Genomic DNA, 20,744 nt, shown 5'->3' on the forward strand with positions numbered 1-20,744 from the left:
CTATCCAAAAGTCTTGATTAATTGTATATGTTATTAGTTATATTTTCATTAGTGAAAACCATGTATCATTCATTTTTTTTTGGATGGAGCTTCGCTCTTGTTGCCCAGGCTGAAGTGCCATGGCATGATCTGGGCTCATTGCAACCTCTGCCTCCCAGGTTCAAGCGATTCTGCTGACTCACCCTCTCGAGTAGCTGGGACTACAGGCACACACCACTACGCCTGAATATTTTCTGTATTTTTAGTAGAGGCAGTGTTTCACCATGTTGGCCAGGCTGGTCTTGAACTCCTGACCTCAGGTGATCCACCTGACTCAGCCTCCCAAAGTGCTGGGATTACAGACTTGAGCCACCGGCCCTGGTAATTACTCATTTCTTAATACTGTGAACATACAGTAGAACTTCTTTTCACCAATAACAAATTACTTTTCTTAATTGCAGCTAAATTTCATTGACTTTGATCCCTGCAGTTAGTATTAGTAATATCATATCATTGGCAATCATACAAATGTATGCATATAATTATTTTTAAAGGGTATATGAAAATTAATCATCATCACACTCTAAACAATGTCATAAAATAATGTTATGACCAACATTTTGACTTTGCATGGACTAGTCGGCTGGAAGGGATAGTGCACTGCAGGCCATTGGACACCTTTGTGAGCCTTAGGAAAAGGCGCCCCCTTTAGGAGAAAGTACCCTTGTGGATGAGGCCAGGAGAAGCCAGGGGCGCTTGGGCTAGTCCCTCGCCTCCTGTACTTCACCTCCCTTGGGCAGGGTGCAACCTGCACAGCCACTTGCAGAAACCCTGAGAAGGAGCCTCAAGGGTGATTCAAGGCAATAATCTTGCTGTATTGGAAAAGTGGTGGCCTTGACATCATATAAATCAGGGCTGAAGTCTTTCTCCATTACTTATTAGCAATGAGGCTGAGCAAGTTCCTTAAATTCTCCAAACCTAAAATTACCCATCTGTTAAAAAAAAGATACTAATATTTATCTTGAATAATTGTTGTCAGAATTAAGGAGAAAGTGTGCAGTGCCTGGCCCACATAAGATAATGAATGACCTCTGAGAGGAAAGAACTCAGTGTTTTTCTAAGCTCTCAAACTACTCTCAACGACAATTAATACAGCAGACTTCGATGACCAAATGTGGGGAATTTCCCTCCATCAACCAATAAGCAGTCAGCTCTGCAGCAGACACCAGCTCTAAGACAGTTCTGACACTATCTACCTGGTGATAGCATCAGGTCCCATAGGCTGAGAGCTCAGTCCCCAGAGTTGTCCCTCCTTCCTCAGACACTAGTCGCAAGTAGCCAAACCCACAACTTTGGGTTTGGCTAATTTGCTGGGGCAGCTCACGGAACTCAGCGAAACACTTCTATTTACTGGTTTATTACAAAGGATATCACAAAGGATACAGATGAAGAGACGCATGGAGCAAGGTATGGGAGAAGGAGCGCGGAGCTTGCCCGCTCTCCCTGGGTGCACCTCCCTCCAGGAACCTCCACGTACTCAGCCATCTGGGAGCTCTCCAAACCCAGTTCTTTTGGGTTTCTGCTGAGGCTTCATTATGTAGGCATGATTGATTAAGCATTGGCCATTGGTGATCAACTTAACCTTCAGCCCCTCTTTCCTCCCAGAAGTCATGGGTGTGGGGGGGGCTGGAAGTCCCAACCCTCTAATTCTGCCTTGGTCTTTTCCTGTGACCAGTCCCCTTCCTGAAGCTACTATTTATTTACTCGTAAAATGACCACATTAATTATAGTCAAGATAAAGGAGCTACATTTCCCTCTGTGCATTTGAAAATAATGCAAGTGAATTTTGTGATCCAGATACTTAATCTCCCTTCTTCCTGCCCCCACTCTCAACCTGCTAAATTCCATATAGGAATCTCATTTACAGTATTCCTGAGAGATGGTCTTTCAGACTAAGCCTGATTATTGCCAGTAACATTATGGTTGCCACCTGATAGCTCATAGTTTAAAGACATTATAGATACTTCTGAAACACTTTCAAAAGCTGTGGACTCTGTCACAGAAAAAATGCAGATGCGTACAAAAGCCTGCACTTTGACTTCTTGAAACACATCTGGCTGGGCGTGGTGGCTCATGCCTGTAATCCCAGCACTTTGGGAAACGAGGAGCATGAATTGCCTGAGGTCAAGAGTTTGAGACCAGCCTGGCCAACATAGTGAAACCCCGTCTCTACTAAAAATACAAAAAAATTAGCTGGGCGTGGTGGCGGGCACCTGTAATCCCAGCTACTCGGGAGGCTGAGGCTGGAGAATCACTTGAACCCAGGAGGTGGAGGTTGCAGTGAGCCGAGATCCTGCCATTGCATTCCAGCCTGGGCGACAGAGCAAGACTATGTCTCAAAAAAAACTGAATTCACCCTGCCCCCTTCTTATTTTTTTTCTTTTTTTTTGTGAAACAGAGTTTCACTCTTGGCATCCAAGCTAGAGTTCAAAGGCGTGATCTCGACTCACTGCGACCTTCGCCTGGGTTCAAGCAATTCTCCTGCCTCAGCCTCCTGAGCAGCTGGGATTACAGGCATCTGCCACCACACCCAGCTAATTTTTGTGTTTTTAGTAGAGACGGGGTTTTACCACGTTGGCTAGGCTGGTCTTGAACTCCTGACCTCAGGTGATCCACCCACCTCAGTCTCCCAAAATACTGGGATTACAGGCATGAGCTACTGTGCCTGGCCCACTCTGCCTGCTTCTTGGCATGATAGTCTGCATATGACTGAAGGCAGTGATCAGTTCAAAGGCTATGGCCCTGATGACTTTTTATTTTTATTTTTGGAAATAGAGAGAGAAGGTCTCCCTGTGTTGTCCAGGCTGAACTCCTAGACTCAAGCAGTCCTCCCTCCTTGGCTTCCCAAAGTGCTGTAATTACAGGCATGAGCCACCACGCCTGGCCACTGTGCTAACTTTTCAAAGAGCTCCATCACAAGCCTGCTCAGTATGTTTCATCCCCAGCTGTTGGGAGAATGAAATGTCTGGAGGGCAGGGATTTTTGTCAGCTCACTGCTTTAGTCCCAGCACTACATCAATATCAATACTGTTGAGTGAATAAATGTACCAAGATCCTCAGACACTTGTAATATAAACTGTTGTCAGATTTTCTGTATTTATGTTGATTTTTTAAAAACCCATCAGCAGGACTTTGTGTTCAAACTTGATATGATATTGACATTTCCTCTTGTTTTCAAGACAGCTTGGCAGTCTCTCACTATCTTTTGGATCCATCTCTTATCACATTAACTGTCTCTTTTGGATCTGTCTCCTATAACGTAACTGTCTCTTCTAGCCATGTGCCATCTGCATCTTTGGTGAGTGACATCAGTCCACTAAATAGTGCTGAAACTATGCCTGGGATGTGGAAAAAGGGCTGAAAGGGGCAGGTGAGCCCAGCAAGGAATTATAAAGAAGAGATGACATGAGCACTTCCTGAAGTCACCAAATCAGGTGTCATTTTAGATGGAGCTAATTTGGGGGATTAGATAACTTAAAAAAAAACATTTCCCAGATTGGGCATGGTGGCTCATGCCTGTAATCGCAGCACTTTGGGAGGCTGAGGTGGGTGGATCACTTGAGGTCAGAAGTTTGAGACCAGCCTGACCAACATGGTGAAAACCCATCTCTACTAAAAATACAAAATTAGCTGGGAGTGGTGGCACACACCTGTAATCTCAGCTCCTTGGGAGGCTAAAGCAGGAGAATTACTTGAACCCTAGAGGCAGAGGCTGCAGTGAGCTGAGATCGTGCCATTGCACTCCAGCCTGGACAACAAGAGCAAAGCTCTGTTTAAAAAAAAAAAAAAAATCATTTTCCTTTTTTTTTCCTTCAGATCACATGGGTAATGTGCGGATGTCATAACAAGGTTCCAGGGTGGCACCTCTCACACACGTGCATGAAAACTCAATCATCATCCTCATGAACTACAAAAGGATCACATTAGATAACATTTGCATGACATGAAGATAGGAGACCTGGGAAAGGATTCATACCAGCTAGCATCATGGGAAAATTAGTTCATATAGTTGTGTACCTCTGTTAGTCAGGGTTCTCCAGAGGAACAGAGCCAACAGGCTCTGTGTGTGTGTGTGTGTGTGTGTGTGTGTGTGTAGTAACAGAGAGAAAGAGGGGGGTATTTTAAGAAATTGTCTCACATGACTCAGGAGGCCAGCAATTCCAGAATCTTGAGGCTAGGTGGGCAGGCTGGAGATCCAGTGACAGTTGCAGTTTGAGTCCAAAAAGTCTGCTGGCAGAATTCTCTCTCCCTCAGGGGAGCTAGGCCTTTTTTCTATTCGGGCTGTCAACTGATTGGATGAGGGAATTACCATCCGATTACAGATGGTAATCTGTTTTACTCAAAATACACAAATTTAAATGTTAATCTCCTCAAAAAATACCTTTGAAAAAACATCTAGAAGTGTTTGACCAAATATCTGGCTACTGTGGTCCAGCCAAGGTGACACATAAAATTAACCATTCCAGTGGCACTTAGGAAAACTCAACACAAAACAGCTGAATATCTCCAACAGGTGATGAAAGCAACATTCTAGTCCCATTGAGTACTCACACGCCTCTAAGCCCTCGTTGAAATTTCTTTTTCTTTTTTCTTTTTTTTTTTTTTTGAGATGGAGTCTCACTCTGTCACCCAGGTTGGAGTGCAGTGGCATGATCGTGGCTCACTGCAACCTCTGCCTCCCGGGTTCAAGCAATTCTTCTGTCTCAGCCTCTTGAGTAGCTGGGACTACAGGTGCGCATCACCACGACTGGCTAATTTTTGTATTTTTAGTAGAGATGGGGTTTCACCATATTGGCCAGGCTGGTCTCGAACTCCTGACCTCACGATCTGCCTGCCTCCACCTCCCAAAGTGCTGGGATTACAGGCATGAGCCACCATGCCCGGCCCCTCCTTGTAATTTCACACCCTATGCCCAGCCTCCTTACTGATGCATCCTGGAATGCCCTTCTCCAACCTTGCTTCCTTCACCACTGGAAAAATCTACTCATCTTTCAAAGCTCAGATCAAATGTTCACACTGTGTTGCTTTCTTTAATACCACATCCCATCCCCAAGATTTAATTCCCTCCTTGGTCCATTATGGCTGTTCTATTATCAGGTTGGTGCAAAAGTAATTGCTGTTTTTGCCATTAGGACCTGATGAGTTAATAAATGAGTGAGAACAGTGTCTTGCACATAGTAACCACTCAAAAAATGGCAGTTATTTTCATTCTTAGTGTTACCGTTGCTAAGTGCTATGTCATGCGGAAAGATTAGGTGTTTCTGGAGGGCAGGAACAGGAACAGTATCATATCCTCTGAGAATTCTTCCCCACTCACCAGCCCAATATTGTATGGAATTGACCAGGGATCTACAGACACTTACTGGAGTCTGTAGTATCTTATATTTGTCAAGTGCTCTACAGAATGCAGAATCTGGCAATATTATCACCCATTTAAACTTCACAACGGCCTTGGGAAGTTGTTACTATGCTTAAGCTGGCAAGTGGCAGAGTCTCCAGCTGCAACTGGAACTCCAACGTCATGAGAGAGAAATGCAAGAACGCTGGGGATCCCGGGCAAGTTTTTCTTTTCTGGCCCAGGCAACAGCTTTGGTCTTTCATATCCTTTTTCTTACTGCTGAGAACATGGCCATGACGGAGTGGGAAGGCTGCAAAAACACGAGGACTCCGTTCACACACAGAACTGACTTAGGCCAGGGTGTGGACAGGGGAAGGCTATTAATACAAGATATCCTCAGCCGTGACAGTGGCCTCTTCAATCTTGGTCTTAATCTCAGGGAGGGGAATATGACTGATCGCCACCACGACCAAGTTTGCGGCGTGGGCCGACGCGCTGGCCACGCAGATCCAAAACGACTCTTCGTACTGTTCTTCCAGCACCACAAACTGGAAGAGCTTCTCCTGAAAGTTGGCGATTCGTTCTGTCAGGTCATGAAATTTCACCGCAGCCATGAAGCTGCCTATGGCTAACGCCACGACTCCACCTGAAACCCAAAAAGGTCACCCTCACTCACGGCTCCGTTTTGCGATTGTGACAACTCTGTGAGAGGTGGCATTTCTGTGCCACGTGTGACAAACTTGCTTTGGGTTAGAAAAGTTATGAGGAAGACATAAGTTTTAATCTGCTTTTAAAAGTAGGAGCTAACCCACACAGTATGAAGGAGAAAGGCAGGATTGTGCGGGGAAAGAGAGAATCTGCTTTATATCAGATCAACTTTGAAATTCTACCCCTCCAATTTTTATTTATTTATTTATTTATTTATTTATTTATTTATTTATTTTTAATTTTTTTGAGATGGAGTCTTGCTCTATTGCCCAGGCTGGAGTGCAGCGGCGCCATCTCGGCTGGCTGCAACCTCCACCGCCCGGGTTCAAGTGATTCTCCTGCCTCAGCCTCCCAAGTAGCTGGGACTACAAGTGCTTGTCACCACACCTGGCTAATTTTTGTATTTTGAGTAGAGACGGGGTTTCATCATGTTGCCCAGGCTGGTCTCAAACTCCTGATCTCAAGTGATCCATTCGCCTTGGCCTCCCAAAGTGCTGGAAATACAGGCGTTTGAGCCACTGCACCCGGCCCACTCTTCCAAGTTTTCCCCTTACCAAGTACCATGCTTCCTGGGGATCCACATTTGGAGAAGTTCATTGTCTAAAATGTCTCAGGATTTCTATGAAGACTGTGAAGGCTATGTGGCAAGATGTAAGAAAAACTGTTGCTCTCCTCTTCAATTATCCTCCTTCCATGCTTAAGGACAAGGATGACCACTCACAGAAGGAGGAAAGGAGGGAGGCGAAAACTGGAAGAATTCCAAACTACTTCCCTATGTTTTGCTTGAAACTTTGACCTTCTGGGAGGAATCTAACTCTCTCTCTCTCTCTCTCTCTCTCCCCGCCCCCCCAGTTTCAATTTTAATTGATATTTTTAATAACACATTTGTGATGCTTCTTAAAAGATTATTATCTTCATCGAAGAAAAATTTGGACACTAGAGAAAATCATAAACAAATTTACTTTTATCCTAAAAGCCAGCATGAACACTTTCAACATTTGACTGTTTTTCTTTATGTTTCTTTCTCTTTAACAAAATTAGTATTATGGTGTTCTTACTTGGATTTTAAATTTGATCTTTTCCCCTCACTTGGACATTTTTACGTGTTGCTAAATATTCTGTTACAGCACGACTTTATTGTTTGTTTGTTTGTTTTTTGAGACAGGGTCTTGCTCTGTCATCCAGGATAGAGTGCAGTGGTGTGATCATGGCTCATTGCAGCCTTGACCTCCTGGGTTCAAGCGATCCTCTTGCCTCAGTCTCCTGAGTAGCTGGGATCATGGATGTGTGTCACCATGCTTGGCTAATTTTTGGTTTTTGTTTGTTTGTGGAGATGGGGTCTCACTACATTGCCCAGGCTGGTCTTCAACTCCTGGGCTCAAGCAATCCTCCCGCCTCAGCATCCCCAAGTGCTGGGATTACAGGCATGAGTCACCGTGCCAGGCTTACAGCATGACTATAAATGAGTGCATAGTATTTTATGCACTACACACTATAATTTATGTGGGTATTTTTAGTAAAGACTAAACAGTTTCTACTAAATTATAGATATACGGTCACACACTATAATTTATGTAAGTATGACCTTATTTCTGGGTGTCTATATTACTTCTAATTTTTGATATCATAAAGTGCTACAGCAAATACCATTTTATGTACATCCTTGTTCTCTCGTCGAGTATTTCCTTAGCATAAATCCAAACATGGAATTGTTTAGTCCAAATATATGCAAAGGCTATTCACCTTTTTCTGCCTTTAGACACTGCAGTGTTTTTGTTTTTTTTAAGCTCAGTGGCAAGAAATAAAGTTTTGTCAAAAGACATTAAGTTTTACCTGTTTTTATTTTTATTTTTTTTGAAACAAGGTTTTGCTCTGTTGGCTGAGGCTGGAGTGCAGTGGCATGATCACAGTTCGCCACAGCCTGGACCTCCCAGACTCAAGCAGTTCTCCCACCTCAGCCTCCCTTAAGTGTTGGGATTACAGTTCCCAAGTAGCCGAGACTGCAGGCGCCTGACACCACGCACAGCTAACTTTTTTATTTCTTATTTTTGTAGAAATGGGGTCTTGCTATGTTGCCCAGGCTATTTTGCCTGTTGCTAATCTCTCATCAGTAGAGTTTGAGAGTGCTATCTCTCTGAGGAAAGAAATGGACAGAGATAAGCATTTATTGAAAGCAGGGTTGAGCACTTTTTACATGCCAGCCTCTGTGAGGATGCATGCAGATGAGAAAGACACCTGTAGTCTTGATGAGGGCGAGCCATGTATATAAACAATTCTACAGGGTGGCTACCATCTGCAAACAAAGGCAAACACATAATAATTGACTTCTTGATATACATTATAATACATAATAAAATAACACTACCTGTTTTTATATTTTATGATATTCTTGTATAAGGTAATCATAGTAAGGGGTTATTATCTGAATGGTACCTTGAATATTTGACCTGAGTTTTCAGAGATAGCCCTCATTTCACAAGATTCTGTTATTTTCATTACAGATGATGTGTTAAGTGCATAATTAAATGTGAATTAATTTCTGTGCATCAATATACTCCCAAATCAACATGCATGCGCGCACACACACACATTTTTTAGTTTTTGGCTTGGAAAATAGGTCATGATGGTCATAAACGAGAGCATGGATCTGTGCAAAAATAAAGAGCTTAGAATCAGTTATGCCTAGATTGGAATACCACCTCTGCCACTCATTGCTGTGTGACTGTTTAACTTCTCTGAGCCTCAGGCTCTTCATCTGTAAACGTGGGTCTAATAATACCTCCTATAGAGATGTGGTGAGATGTAAACAAAGTAATGCATGCAAAATCCCCAGGTCCATGCCTAACTCTTAGTGGCTGCTCAGTAAGTTGCATCTAGTTTAAGGGCATGGTGCAGTGAAGGCGCTGGGAAGGTGAGAGGAGGGAGAGTTGAGACAGCCAGCGAGCCCTGTCTGCATTAATATGCCCAGGTGTGTGGGGGGGAACACTAAAGACCTTGGCAGCTAGATGGCATTCACTTCCCCTTCTTAACCCAGAGCCTGAATGGAGGAGCCTTTCACAAATGGCCTCTTGCTCACAATACCCTTCTCTTCTGTCGTTTGTGGAGTTCCTCCCAGCCTCAACTGCAGCACCAGCTCCATCTCTTTCCCCGTCCCAAGGCCCCCACCTCTCCCTGCTTTCAGCTCTCTGTCTTCTGGCTTCTCCGTTCACCTCGATCTCTCTTTACTGCTCTAAGTCCTCAGCCATTCACGTACTCTAATAAGATGGTTCTTTATTGTGACAGACTCTGCAACTTAAAGAGGAAATTCATGAGCACTTTGGGAGGCCAAGGAAGGCGGATCCCTTGACCTCAGGAGTTTGAGACTAGCCTGGGCAACATGGTGAAACCCCATCTCTACAAAAACTACAAAAAATTAGCTGGGCATGGTGGTGCACGCCTGTACTCCCAGCTACTTGGGGGCCTGAGGTGGGAAGATCACTTGAGCCCAGGAGGTCAAGGCTGCAGTGAACTGAGATCGCACCACTGCACTCCAGTGTGGCTGACAAAATGAGACCCTGTCTCAAAAAAGAAAAAGAAAAAGAGGACATTCATTCCATGCCCATCAAGAAGGTCTTAGGAAAGTCAAAGCTCCAGTGGCACATTTTAGTTCCTTCACACCTTCTGCCCAACTACTTGGAGCCCAGCCCTGTGATGGTGTGGACACAATTTTCTCTCCCTAAGGGACTTCTTACCTGCCAGGACATTCCATAGGCAGATACCCCCAGGACCGTTGACTGCCCGGTATGGGACCTGGATCATGTTGAGAATGGCAAAGCCCATGCTGACCAGAGCCAGGGCCAAGGCCAGGAAGAGGAGCAGCAGAATCATCACATGAAGGCCTGCATTGAGCTCCTTCACCAGGTGTGGAAAGACTAGGGAGACAAGACACAGCCGCTATTTCAATATCAGAGTTAGAGTCACTTTCATAAAGCCCAAGCTTGCTTACCACGAAGGCTTCAATAGACAGGGGTGAAGGCAAGACAGCAAGTATGCGGTTTTCAAACAGCGGGAGATTTTCTGAGACAAACTCATGGCCCCCAGATTCATGCCTGTCAGTTGATCAACAAGCCTCTCTTCCTTGGAGCGGACACAAAATTAAAATGTGTCCTGGCTGTCAGTTTAAGCTGCACCGAGCTTGAAGCTCTGGGGTCTGATGTGAACTGATGTACACAGGCCCCAGTGACTCCACAAGGTAGACCCTTGCTTACCCCCATGTATGAAGGACATATAATTCTCACATTGCACAACATTTTATTAAAATATTAATTTGCCTTACGAATATGGCAAAATAAGTTAGTGAAATCTTAATTTCTATTTGTTTTCTCTATGTTTGCCATTAGTACTGGCTGTGAAGATGAAATGGCGTAGCATAATAGAGTAGCTCAAATATTGCCTGGTCAAGTCAGTTCTCAAAAATGGCAGCTGTGGTTATTGCTGTTATATTTTGATGGTTTTGGGAAAGTCATGTGACTTCTCAAGCCTCAGTTTCTTCATCAGTACAATGGGGATAGTAATCCGTGCAGATGAATTGAGGATAATCAACATTTACTAAGTGCAGTCATGGGCCAAACATTTTACATGGTCATCTTGTTCAATGCACATGACAAAGACATGAGGTAGATTTTATGAACTCCCTTTACCCACAGGCTTGGAGACATTAAATTGCTTGTGTTTGGGCAAGGCAACTCTAGACTCTATATAAGATTTATAATTCAATATACTATGAGAACAAATGTGACCCTGAAAGAGCCAGTCCTTCAAGATGGGTCCTGAGTGGTTAACTGGGTCTAAATTTAAAATAGGGCCAAGTGGCCATTTACTGACTAGGGGGTCACACACATCCTCTGAGTTCCTTGAAAACCCACACCTTTTTATCTTTGAGATTTGCCTCAGTTAATCAGGGCTCAGCTGTAATGACCAATCAGGGCTCAGCTGTATCAGCTAATCAGGGTTCAGCTGTATCGACCAATTAGAACTAAGTGAATTTGAATCCTTTATTTACATAAACAGACCTGATTGGAAACCTGCGTGGGAACTTTTGCTGTAAAACCTGAGCCTTCCCTTTCTTCTCTGGAATACACCTTCCTTTTACACCAGAGGCTGTGTTTCCCTGGTTTGCAAACTGTTAACTGGAATAAAGTCTTTCCTCAAAATTCCTTTTCTGAGAACTGTTGTTCACAACTGTGTGTTTTAACAGTGTCAAGTCATGATCTTTAGTAGTTATAAATGAAGAATTGAACATTATGAAAGCTACAGAACTTCTGAACATACTCATTCCTCTGCAATTGCTCCAAGGTTCCTGCTGAATACCCATCTGATGGAACCAGTTCCTTTGCTGGTTCACCCGCCTCTCTCAGTCACTGAAGGTTGGCGTCTCCCAATCCTGAGAAGTAGAGTTTTTATTTTTCCCATTAGGTGTCCTTTCCACTCACATGTTTTCAGGCACTCCACGTTTACACTGTAAGTTCTGATGTTTCTTTCCAGTTCTGAATTTCCATTAATTTTTATCTCCCTATGGTTATCTAATCGGCATTGGAAACTTTACCCTGGAAGATGAGCTCCTTTCCAGTGAGTTTGTCTTTGTAAAGCATCTTTCTTCCCTGTGCCTCTGTCCCATCTTAATGTCCCTTAGATTTTTTTTTTCTCTTTTCAAACCCTCAGCCCCTTTCTGTTTCAGACACAGTAGCTTGTGCCTGATTTTTATTTATTTTTATTTTTGAGACAGAATCTCGTTCTGTTGCCCAGGCTGGAGTGCAGTGGCACCATCTCAGCTTGGTGTAACCTCCTCCTCTCTGATTCAAGCAACTCTCGTGCCTCAGCCTTTCCAATAGCTGGGATTACAGGCACCCACCACCATGCCTGGCTAATTTTTGCATTTTCAGTAGGGGGGTTTCACCATGTTGGCCAGGCTGGTCTCGAACCCCTGGCCTCAAGTGATCTGCCCGCGTTGGCCTCCCAAAGTGCTGGGATTACAGGCATGAGCCACCAGACCCAGCCGCTTGTGCCTGATTTTTAAATTGTTTCATTATCCCCTTTCTTGACCAGGCAATCCTTAGGACACATGACTAACATAGTAATGCTCACCCAAACTCTTAAAATAGAAAACAGTCACCTATGTGAATGGCAGAGATGAAAATGTTTGCTAACACACCGTGTTGACAATGGTGTAAGGAAGAGGTACTCTCAAGTCTCGTAGAAATATTAATTCATGTAACCTCGTTAGAGGGCAATTTGGCAACATCTACTAAAGCAAATTCACTTCTAGGACTTTATTTTCCAGAAGCACTCCTACATGTGCTCAAAGCATGGATCAAATATTGGATATTCATTACAATAGTGAAAGATTGGAGAAAAAACAGTATGTGAATAGATTGATTTAATAAATTAAGGTGGCCGGGCGCGGTGGCTCACGCCTGTAATCCCAGCACTTTGGGAGGCCGAGACGGGCGGATCACAAGGTCAGGAGATCGAGACCATCCTGGCTAACATGGTGAAAACCCGTCTCTACTAAAAATACAAAAAACTAGCCGGGCGCGGTGGCAGGCACCTGTAGTCCCAGCTACTCAGGAGGCTGAGGCAGGAGAATGGCGTGAACCCAGGAGGCGGAGCTTACAGTGAGCCGAGATCGTGCCACTGTACTCCAACCTGGGTGACAGAGCGAGACTCTGCCTAAAAAAAAATAAAAAATAAAAATAAAATAAATTAAGGTATCCATAATGTCCATAATGTACACAATTCATCTTTTAAAAAGAAAGAATCATATCCACATAATGATTGAACCCCTATCCAGATTTGATTTTAAAAAATTGAGTAATAACCATATTAGGATGATGGGGGAGAGGGAATTTGGGGCATATGGAGTGATGTGGAGAGGGAGGTAAAGAGTGCCCAGTCCTCGGTCTTCATAGTAGGAAGCGCATTAACTATGTTTAAAAAATGCTTTTTGGCAAAGGGCAAATCTCACTCAACCGCCACATTCTTGTAACATAACTCACGGCTCAGACCTCACGGTTAATTGTGATTTTATTATTTTTTAATATACGTCATTATTTAGAAATTCGAGGCTGGGGCGGTGGCTCATGTCTGTAATCCCAGCACTTCTGGGGGCCGAGATGGGGGGATTACTTGAGGCTAGGGGTTGGAGATAAGTCTGGGCAACATAGCAAGGTTCTGTCTCTAACTTAAATTATTTTAAAAAAAGAAGAAAAAAATAGAAATTCGAATCATGTCTCAGGAGTGTTCATGCACCAGTTCTTTCTACTTTCTTTCTGAGGGGTGACTCTGCCTTAGCCTGACACCCAGTGCTGCCCTAGGAAAGCTGTTGTTCACTTGCCTTTCATATTTGAAACCCAGACTCCAAGAGTTTTAGGTGTCTCCCACTAGGAATTACATTTAAGTTTCCTGCTTGAAATCTACGACCGTACACACTATTCATGGTGATAAATGACAACACATGATTCACTGTGAAAAATGACAACAGCCACCTATATGGGGTGCAGACTATGTGCCGGTGGCTTTATACATATTCTTTGTTTTGTTGCTCATGGACACCCTCTCTCACACTTACAAATGAGGAAACTGAGGCTCAGAGAAGTGAAATAGCTTAGCCTTGCTCCCATAGCAAGAAAGTGTCAGCTTAACTACTCTATTACAGGGCTAGAGCAGAAAAATCAGAAAGCACAGATAATTAGAGGTTTAAAATTCTAAATATAGAGTCTTGAAATCTGGAGGTCTTATTTTGAATTTGAATAGATATAGTTGTTTCCTACGCACTAGAGGTAACTCACTTGAATACCAGAATTGATTAATCATTCTATCAGCATCTAAGACTATTAGATAATTTGTTTGCTCCGAATCCCAGAGAGGTCTGGCAGCCCTTTTTGCCCCAGCAGGGCAAGTAACAAAAGCAGGACATCTGAAGTCAAACCCAGGTCCTGGCCACTAGTGGAATACCTGTGGGGTAGGAAGTAGAGAGGAACCACAGAACTAAAAGCTGCAAAGCAGTCTATTACATTAGGTGTTTTTAAATAAATTATTTTATGTATTGATTTCTCTGATCTCTAATTTCCTCACCAGTAAAATGGGTGTAATAAAATCTCTTCTCTAGCACAGTAAAAATGGAAGGAAATGAACTATAACGCAGTGGCTTCAGATACTGTGTTCTGTGCCTAGTACATATTTACCTGCTTCTCCTTTATCAGATGGTACACTTTTCTTTTTTCTTTCTTTCTTTCTTTTTTTTTTTGAGATGGATTTTCACTCTTTTCACCCAGGCCGGAGTGCAATGGCACAATCTTTGCTCATTGCAACCTCCACCTCCTGGGTTCAAGTGATTCTCCTGCCTCAGCCTTCTGAGGAGCTGGGATTACAGGCACCTGCCACCACCCCTGGCTAATTTTTATTTTTAGTAGAGACGTGGTTTCACCATGTCAGCCAGGCTGGTCTCAAACTCCTGACTTCAGGTGGTCCAGCTGCCTTGGCCTCCCAAAGTGCTGGAATTACAGGAGTGAGTCACCGTACCTGGCCAGATGGTAAACTTTTCTAGGGCAGGTACTTGTTTATTTTGTTCATCCCTGTTTTCCTAAGAGTCTGGTCTGTAAATACGCCATAGTACAATTGAATGTGTGGACAATGCTAAAGTAATGTTTGTCTCTTTCTTTCTCTAGCCACCCAAACAGCCACGTTGACTTGTTTTTATTTCATAGGGCCTGGGTATTAAAAAAAGGGCCTTAATCTTTGTGATGAATAGATCTTTGGTTTTCTCCATGGTTGGTGTGGGAATTGATTCCCCTGGGTGATTTTTTGGGGAGACCTCTGTGATGGGAGAAGTGGCTGTTTGTGAACGAGACTCAGTAAAACCTCCCCACCCCACAGTTTACAAAGCACTTTCACTTTTATTCCCATCTACACTGATCTGTAACTGCGGGGATTTTTTTTTTTTTTTTTTTTCCTACAGATGGATAGTGAATGGCAGAAAGAGACTCCAGGAGAAAAAGACTCCAGGTTGTGGGAGGCTCTGATATACCCCGTAGCTGCCTCGAGGTTACATTGTGCTAGAATTAAAAGCTGTAAATCTAAAGGAGACTAGACTTGGCACTAGAGAACCTTATAATATCAGTGTCCCCGAGCTGTATCGGGGTAAAGCCAGCCAAGCACAGGAGGAACCTGGCCCCAGGCTCCTCCTGAATGCTTTGAAAGAGAATCACATCCAAGGTACTGTGAACAGATGTTTATAGACCCTCCTCTAAGACAACCCCAGGGCAGCAGGAAACAAAACCTTCTCAAATACTCTCCTACTCAGGGACAAGAATAAAATGTCCTTTATGCTTCTCACAGGGTTCTGATGCTTTCCAGACCAGAACATGTTAGACGAACCGAAAACGTTTCCCATGGATGTCCTAAGAAGGAAGGAGGAGGAAGGCAAGAAGTACTTACTGAATTCCTCCAAGGCTCAAACAAAATACGTATTTGTTTGCAGCTTCCCACTCAAAGCAGTTTACATTTCTGTGAGCTGGGAATGGCAGGTGTCTAGTCATTAGGTTAATGCTGGCATGTGACTGCTGTTTAATCTTCTCACCCTATTCAAGTTTCAACAATTGTCCTGTTGGGGTTCAGAATCCAATACCCACCAAATACGAAGCTTTGTGAAGGAGCCTCAAGGTCTCTCTGGCCTCCCCCTCTCCCTCCTGTCTCTCCATTCTTTGTCTGTCTAAAGCATGAGATGAGGTAGTTTTCTGACGTTCCCTTACCTGCCTACGTCCAAGCCCACTGAAGAAAAAGACCTCTGGTCCCTTTCCTGAGTGTTCGTTAATTGTACCCATATCACAGGAAGGAAGACTGAAGTCTGTTAACACAGCTGGACAGACTTTTGTCACAAGCCAATGTCTGCCCTGTGGGCCCAACAGACTTTGTCCCAGCTCATTGTATGTTCTGCAAGCCCATTGAATTTCCCTAAAAATAATTTACTAGTCCCCTAAAATCATCCACACTTCCCCATCTCCCTTTCCCCTAAGATGAAGAGGATATAACCATCTGTACCCCATTGAGATAGCGGACAATCACTCTGTGATTTTCCCCTATGCGTGCTAATAAATGTGTATGCCATTTTCCCTATTAATCTGCCTCTTGTCAGTACATTGTTTAAAGAACCTTCAGAGCGCAAAGGGGAAGTTTTCCCTTGGCTCTTACAGTCCTGATGACATCCTTTATAGCAATAGCATCTAGTTCAGAATCGAGTAGTCCCTATAGTTGTCATGGTTAGCTTTTAGCGTTTCTTTTTTAAATTTCTTTATGGTGTATATTTTCAAGTTTTATGTTATAATTTTGATGAAGCTATTTTTTCAATATCCAGGGTTTAATCTAATTGCTAGGCAAATATAAATATGCCCAGAGATATTGTTCTTGAATATACATAACAAATATAATCTTTTTGTGTATTTAAATGACAATTTGTATTATATTTGCCAACGGTTCCAGCTTTTTGTCCTTATAAATTTAACATGACATTTACCTTGGCCAGATATCTATAAACTACTACAATTCTGACATATAGAAATCAAGGAATGAATACAATTCTGTGTCACCTTGCATTGGCATGGTATTGATTAATTACGGTTTTGTATGGACACTGTTTTCACCAGCGATCTCATCGATTCAAAAGGCTTGTAGAATATTGCCTGTTTTGTTTTTTCCTTCCCAGAAGCCCATTCCTAAGCCTAGCTTGGATTCCTGTTTGTGCAGACTGCTCTGCTTACATCCTGGCCAGCTCTGATGCCACACTGAACACCAGCCAAAGTCCATGCCCGCTCACGTTCACAGAGAACAGGCAAGTGCCTTGCTTGAGGTCTCCCCGCCAGGAAACTTTCCAGTAGGGGTTCCAGCCGGGGTAGTCTGATTCCAGAACCCAAGCACAGTGCCCCTGTGCATTTTCTCAGACTATTAAGTTTTTACAAAAGTAGATGTGGAAGTGTTCATCATGCTTCCCAAAGGTTCAGTTCTGCAGGCAGCCTCCACACACTTGTGGTGGTCACGTGGCACTGGTCTGGAGTCCGGCCCTACTGTTTCCTGGCTGGGTGACCTCAGGTAAGTTATGTAACCTCTCCAAGCCTCAGTGTACTCCTCTGGAAAATGGGAACATTAACAATTCCTTCTATATAAGTTTGTTGTAAGTCTTTAAGGAGACAAGTGGTGTGAGGTACTTAGTAGAATGTCTGACACATGTAAACCCCCCATGTTTCAATAGTCATTATTAATAGAGGTAACCTGCAAAAATGCACAAATCCTTATTTCTATCTAATGTTTCTATACACCTCTACAGAAAAAGAAAAGAAGGAAGGAAGGAAAGATCTTTTTGATGTGGGTCCAGAACCCTTGGCTCACTGTGGACTTTGACATTATGCCTGAGATTGAGGCAGCAGCCAAATTCCACAATGAGACAAAAGCACTCTTACACAGTAACAAAAATAAGTGCCTAGAAACAGCTTTCATGCGTCCAATATACTTACTCGTGAATTGGGACTGGCGGCTCCCAAGCCCACACTGCCGCACCTTACACCCTTGGAAGAGCCCGTAGTAAATGTCCCCAATGAACTTGACCAGCTCTCTGTCTGTGGCGTTGACCAGATCCACTCCAGTCTGACAAAGGATTTTTCCACTCAGCCAGTGGGGCACTACCAGGGCAACGATGATCAGGATGAAGGAGGAGAAGCTGAGTAAAGACGCCAGCCCATACCACGCCTTTTTGAACCATCCAGGCATGCTAGTGGGTGCAGGTCATCCCCAAGGTCTCCGAGCAGCAGCGAGGGTCGTTGACATCTTTCAGATACTCGGCAATGCTCTGCTCCAGGTCAGCTCTTCCAAACACTCTATTTCAAGATTTTAAGTCCATCCCCTCGTCCTCCTTCAGCACAAGCTTGCACAGTCCATGTTTACTATAACCACATCCGGAAGCCTCTACAGAGACAATCTTCACCTGACTATGTAGCGGAGTGTGTTACTGAAGGAAGTAACCTTATATCTCCTCCTAGACTAATGTTTCAGCAGAGGGTTTAATTGTTCCTCTTTCAAGTATTTAAATAACCCTGGTGTGGACCTCATAGTGATAAAGGAGTTAGTAATAAGCAAAACCAAGTAGCTCTGATGGTAAAGAGATGCAAACCAATCTCAAAAAATGCATATGGTAGAAGGAAAACAAAAATGGAATGATTAGCACCTGAATATCGCCAACAATGCGCAGTGTCAAATGTCGATCTCTCTGATGCGTGGGTGTCCTGGCATTTCTTTCTCTGAAATGTCACTGCTGTCAGAATCTTTAGGACTGTTATTAATACCATCAAATGACCCTGGTTCTTGGGGCTTTAATACTGAAATATGTAAATAGGGTCTTATGAATTTCTCACTGTGTGAATCTGCTGGGGGTAAATTGTGACTAGAATTAATTTGTGGCTGTTGGGACAGCCTAGAATCCAACACTTAACATTCCTCTCCCCTGCACCTCCTTCTATGTTGTCTGAAATGGGACAGAAAAGTGTTTTTCTAGTGTATTAGCAAATAGTAGCCACACTGCTGGAGTATTGAACTCTTCTAATAGTGGAAGATCTAGGTTTTCCTTTTAATCTGTAGACACTAGGAATGAAATGTTCTTTCCTCTCTATCTTATACTGTAGACTTTGACATTTTGACTTTTACCTTATTCCTGAATATCAACTTAACATCATGTGAGACTGGCAACAGCCGCTCTGTCCATGTCTCTGGGGAGCAAAGTTGGGCAGAAGTGGAGCAGTAAAATTTTGTAGTTGGTCACAGAAGCCTGAAGAGGGATTCAGGAAGTTGCACCGTTAACCAACAGGGGTCCCAGGAATCTCACTTGGAGAGTGTCAAGGAAGCAGAGGGACATATTAATGGAAATGTCAGTTTCCTTCCTTATAATTGGGGCTTACTTCAGTGGCCTCTCCACAATGAAAATAAAGATGAGAATTTCTGAGCCTGGGCAATGTAGTGAGACCTTATCTCTACAAAAAATAAAAAACTTAGTTGGGCCTGACGGCGTGTATCTGTAGTCCCAGCTACGGGAGGCTGAGGCTGGAGGATTGCTTGAGCCCAGGAGCTCAAGGCTGTAGTGAGCTATGATCATGCCACTTTGAGTAACAGAGCGAGATCCTGTCTCTCTCTCTCTCTATAGAAAGGTGAGTGGCACTTTACCATGTACAAAATGCTTTGACCGTATGCTTGCTCACCTCTGATGCTTCAACAACCCTTAATGGTAAACAGGAGATGTACGATTTCAGCCATTTCTCTCACGGAAAACTGGATGTCGGTGCTGGGGCTGAAATTCGGGTCTTTGAATTACAACAGCTCATCTTCATCCAAGTGACTTTGAAACAGCAAATGTTTTTCCGATAAAAAAATAACAGAACACATATAAAAGGCTCAGAAGACTGCTTGGCACATTAATAAGTGATCAATAATGTTAGTTCACATTCTTATTTTAACATTAAGCATGCTTTAACAGGTCATCCATAAATATCGAGTCATATTTCTGCCGTCAGTGATGGACCTGTGTCAACTTCTGGTGTTTTGAGGGTTAAGCAATTGTTTTCAGAAAAACTCTAAGGGAAATACTTGATTCCCAACAAGCCTTTGCCTTGCTGAACAAAGGTGTGGTTAAGTGGAACTCTAGCCATTGAAGACCTGGGTTCAAATTCCCACTCTTCTGGACAAGTGTCTGAGACTCTCATGCCTCAGCTTTCTAATCTGCATACGATTATCGTGTGGAGTAAAATGAAATAGCGCAGGCAGATCACTTAGCACAGTGCCTTGGATATAACGGGCACTAAATCGACGGTGCTTTCCTCTCCACCCAGCCTCCTAGCAGTTCTATTTCTGATAATGAAGCTTCTGACAACAAAATGTGCTGCTGGCTGCATCCTCTTCTCTAGTGACATATTTCTGTGTGCTCTACCTGGCACAAGTTTACTGAACAAACATCTGTGTCTGCTGTGTACAAGGCTCTGTGTGTGGGAAGTGGCACAAAGATGTATATAATACAGGGTTCTGCTACCAAGAAAGTTATGAGAGTGTTAGAGCTCTGGTTCTCTATCAGTGATGAATTTCCCCCTAGGAGGCAACTGGTAAAATGTGGAGATATTTTTGTCATGAGTGAGGGGTAGGGGCTAGCTATTGACTTCTAGTGTATGCAGGCCAGGGATGCTGTAAATATCCCACAATGCCCAGGGCAGCACCTGTCACAAATAATTATCTGGCCCAAAATGTCAGTAGTGCTGTAGTTCAGAGGCTCTGAGTTAGAGATACAGGCCATGGGCAGAAATAACTAATATACATGGGAGAAAATGCCAGGATCTGTGTCTGACGATGAGTTTCATGTGGTAAAAAGGCCATTTGGATTAATGGGTATAAATGTACGGTTAGATAGAAGAAATAAGACCTAGCGTGGTTTGCCTCGTCTCCGCAGTGAACTTTCAGCTCCTTGAGCCTAGCGACCTCTTCCGTTTTTTTTGGCAGGTAGGGATATTTAAATCTCTATTTTGATGCACAATTAAAAATAAAAAATTGCCCAGTGGTCGAAAATTGTACTATACTATATTTCACATGCTTACACTTC

General features: G+C 43.4%; 1 protein-coding gene and 1 non-coding gene across 2 annotated transcripts; both read right to left on the reverse strand.

The window, feature by feature from the left end:
- Positions 1 to 625: 625 nt before the first annotated feature.
- CLRN2 (clarin 2) lies at positions 626 to 18,652 on the reverse strand. The gene is made up of 3 exons (XM_008017807.3): positions 17,629 to 18,652; positions 9,817 to 9,996; positions 626 to 6,023 (listed from the first exon to the last, which is right to left on the reverse strand). Exons 1-3 carry the CDS (start codon positions 17,879 to 17,881, stop codon positions 5,758 to 5,760), a joined length of 699 nt encoding a protein of 232 aa, XP_008015998.1. The 5' UTR covers positions 17,882 to 18,652; the 3' UTR covers positions 626 to 5,757.
- LOC119627774 (small nucleolar RNA U13) lies at positions 3,855 to 3,958 on the reverse strand. Its single transcript, XR_005244006.1, has one exon. It is a non-coding gene; the product is annotated as a small nucleolar RNA U13 (small nucleolar RNA).
- Positions 18,653 to 20,744: the final 2,092 nt, after the last annotated feature.

The sequence above is a fragment of the Chlorocebus sabaeus genome, chromosome 27, assembly GCF_047675955.1.
Source record: "Chlorocebus sabaeus isolate Y175 chromosome 27, mChlSab1.0.hap1, whole genome shotgun sequence".
NCBI classification, from domain to species: domain Eukaryota; kingdom Metazoa; phylum Chordata; class Mammalia; order Primates; family Cercopithecidae; genus Chlorocebus; species Chlorocebus sabaeus.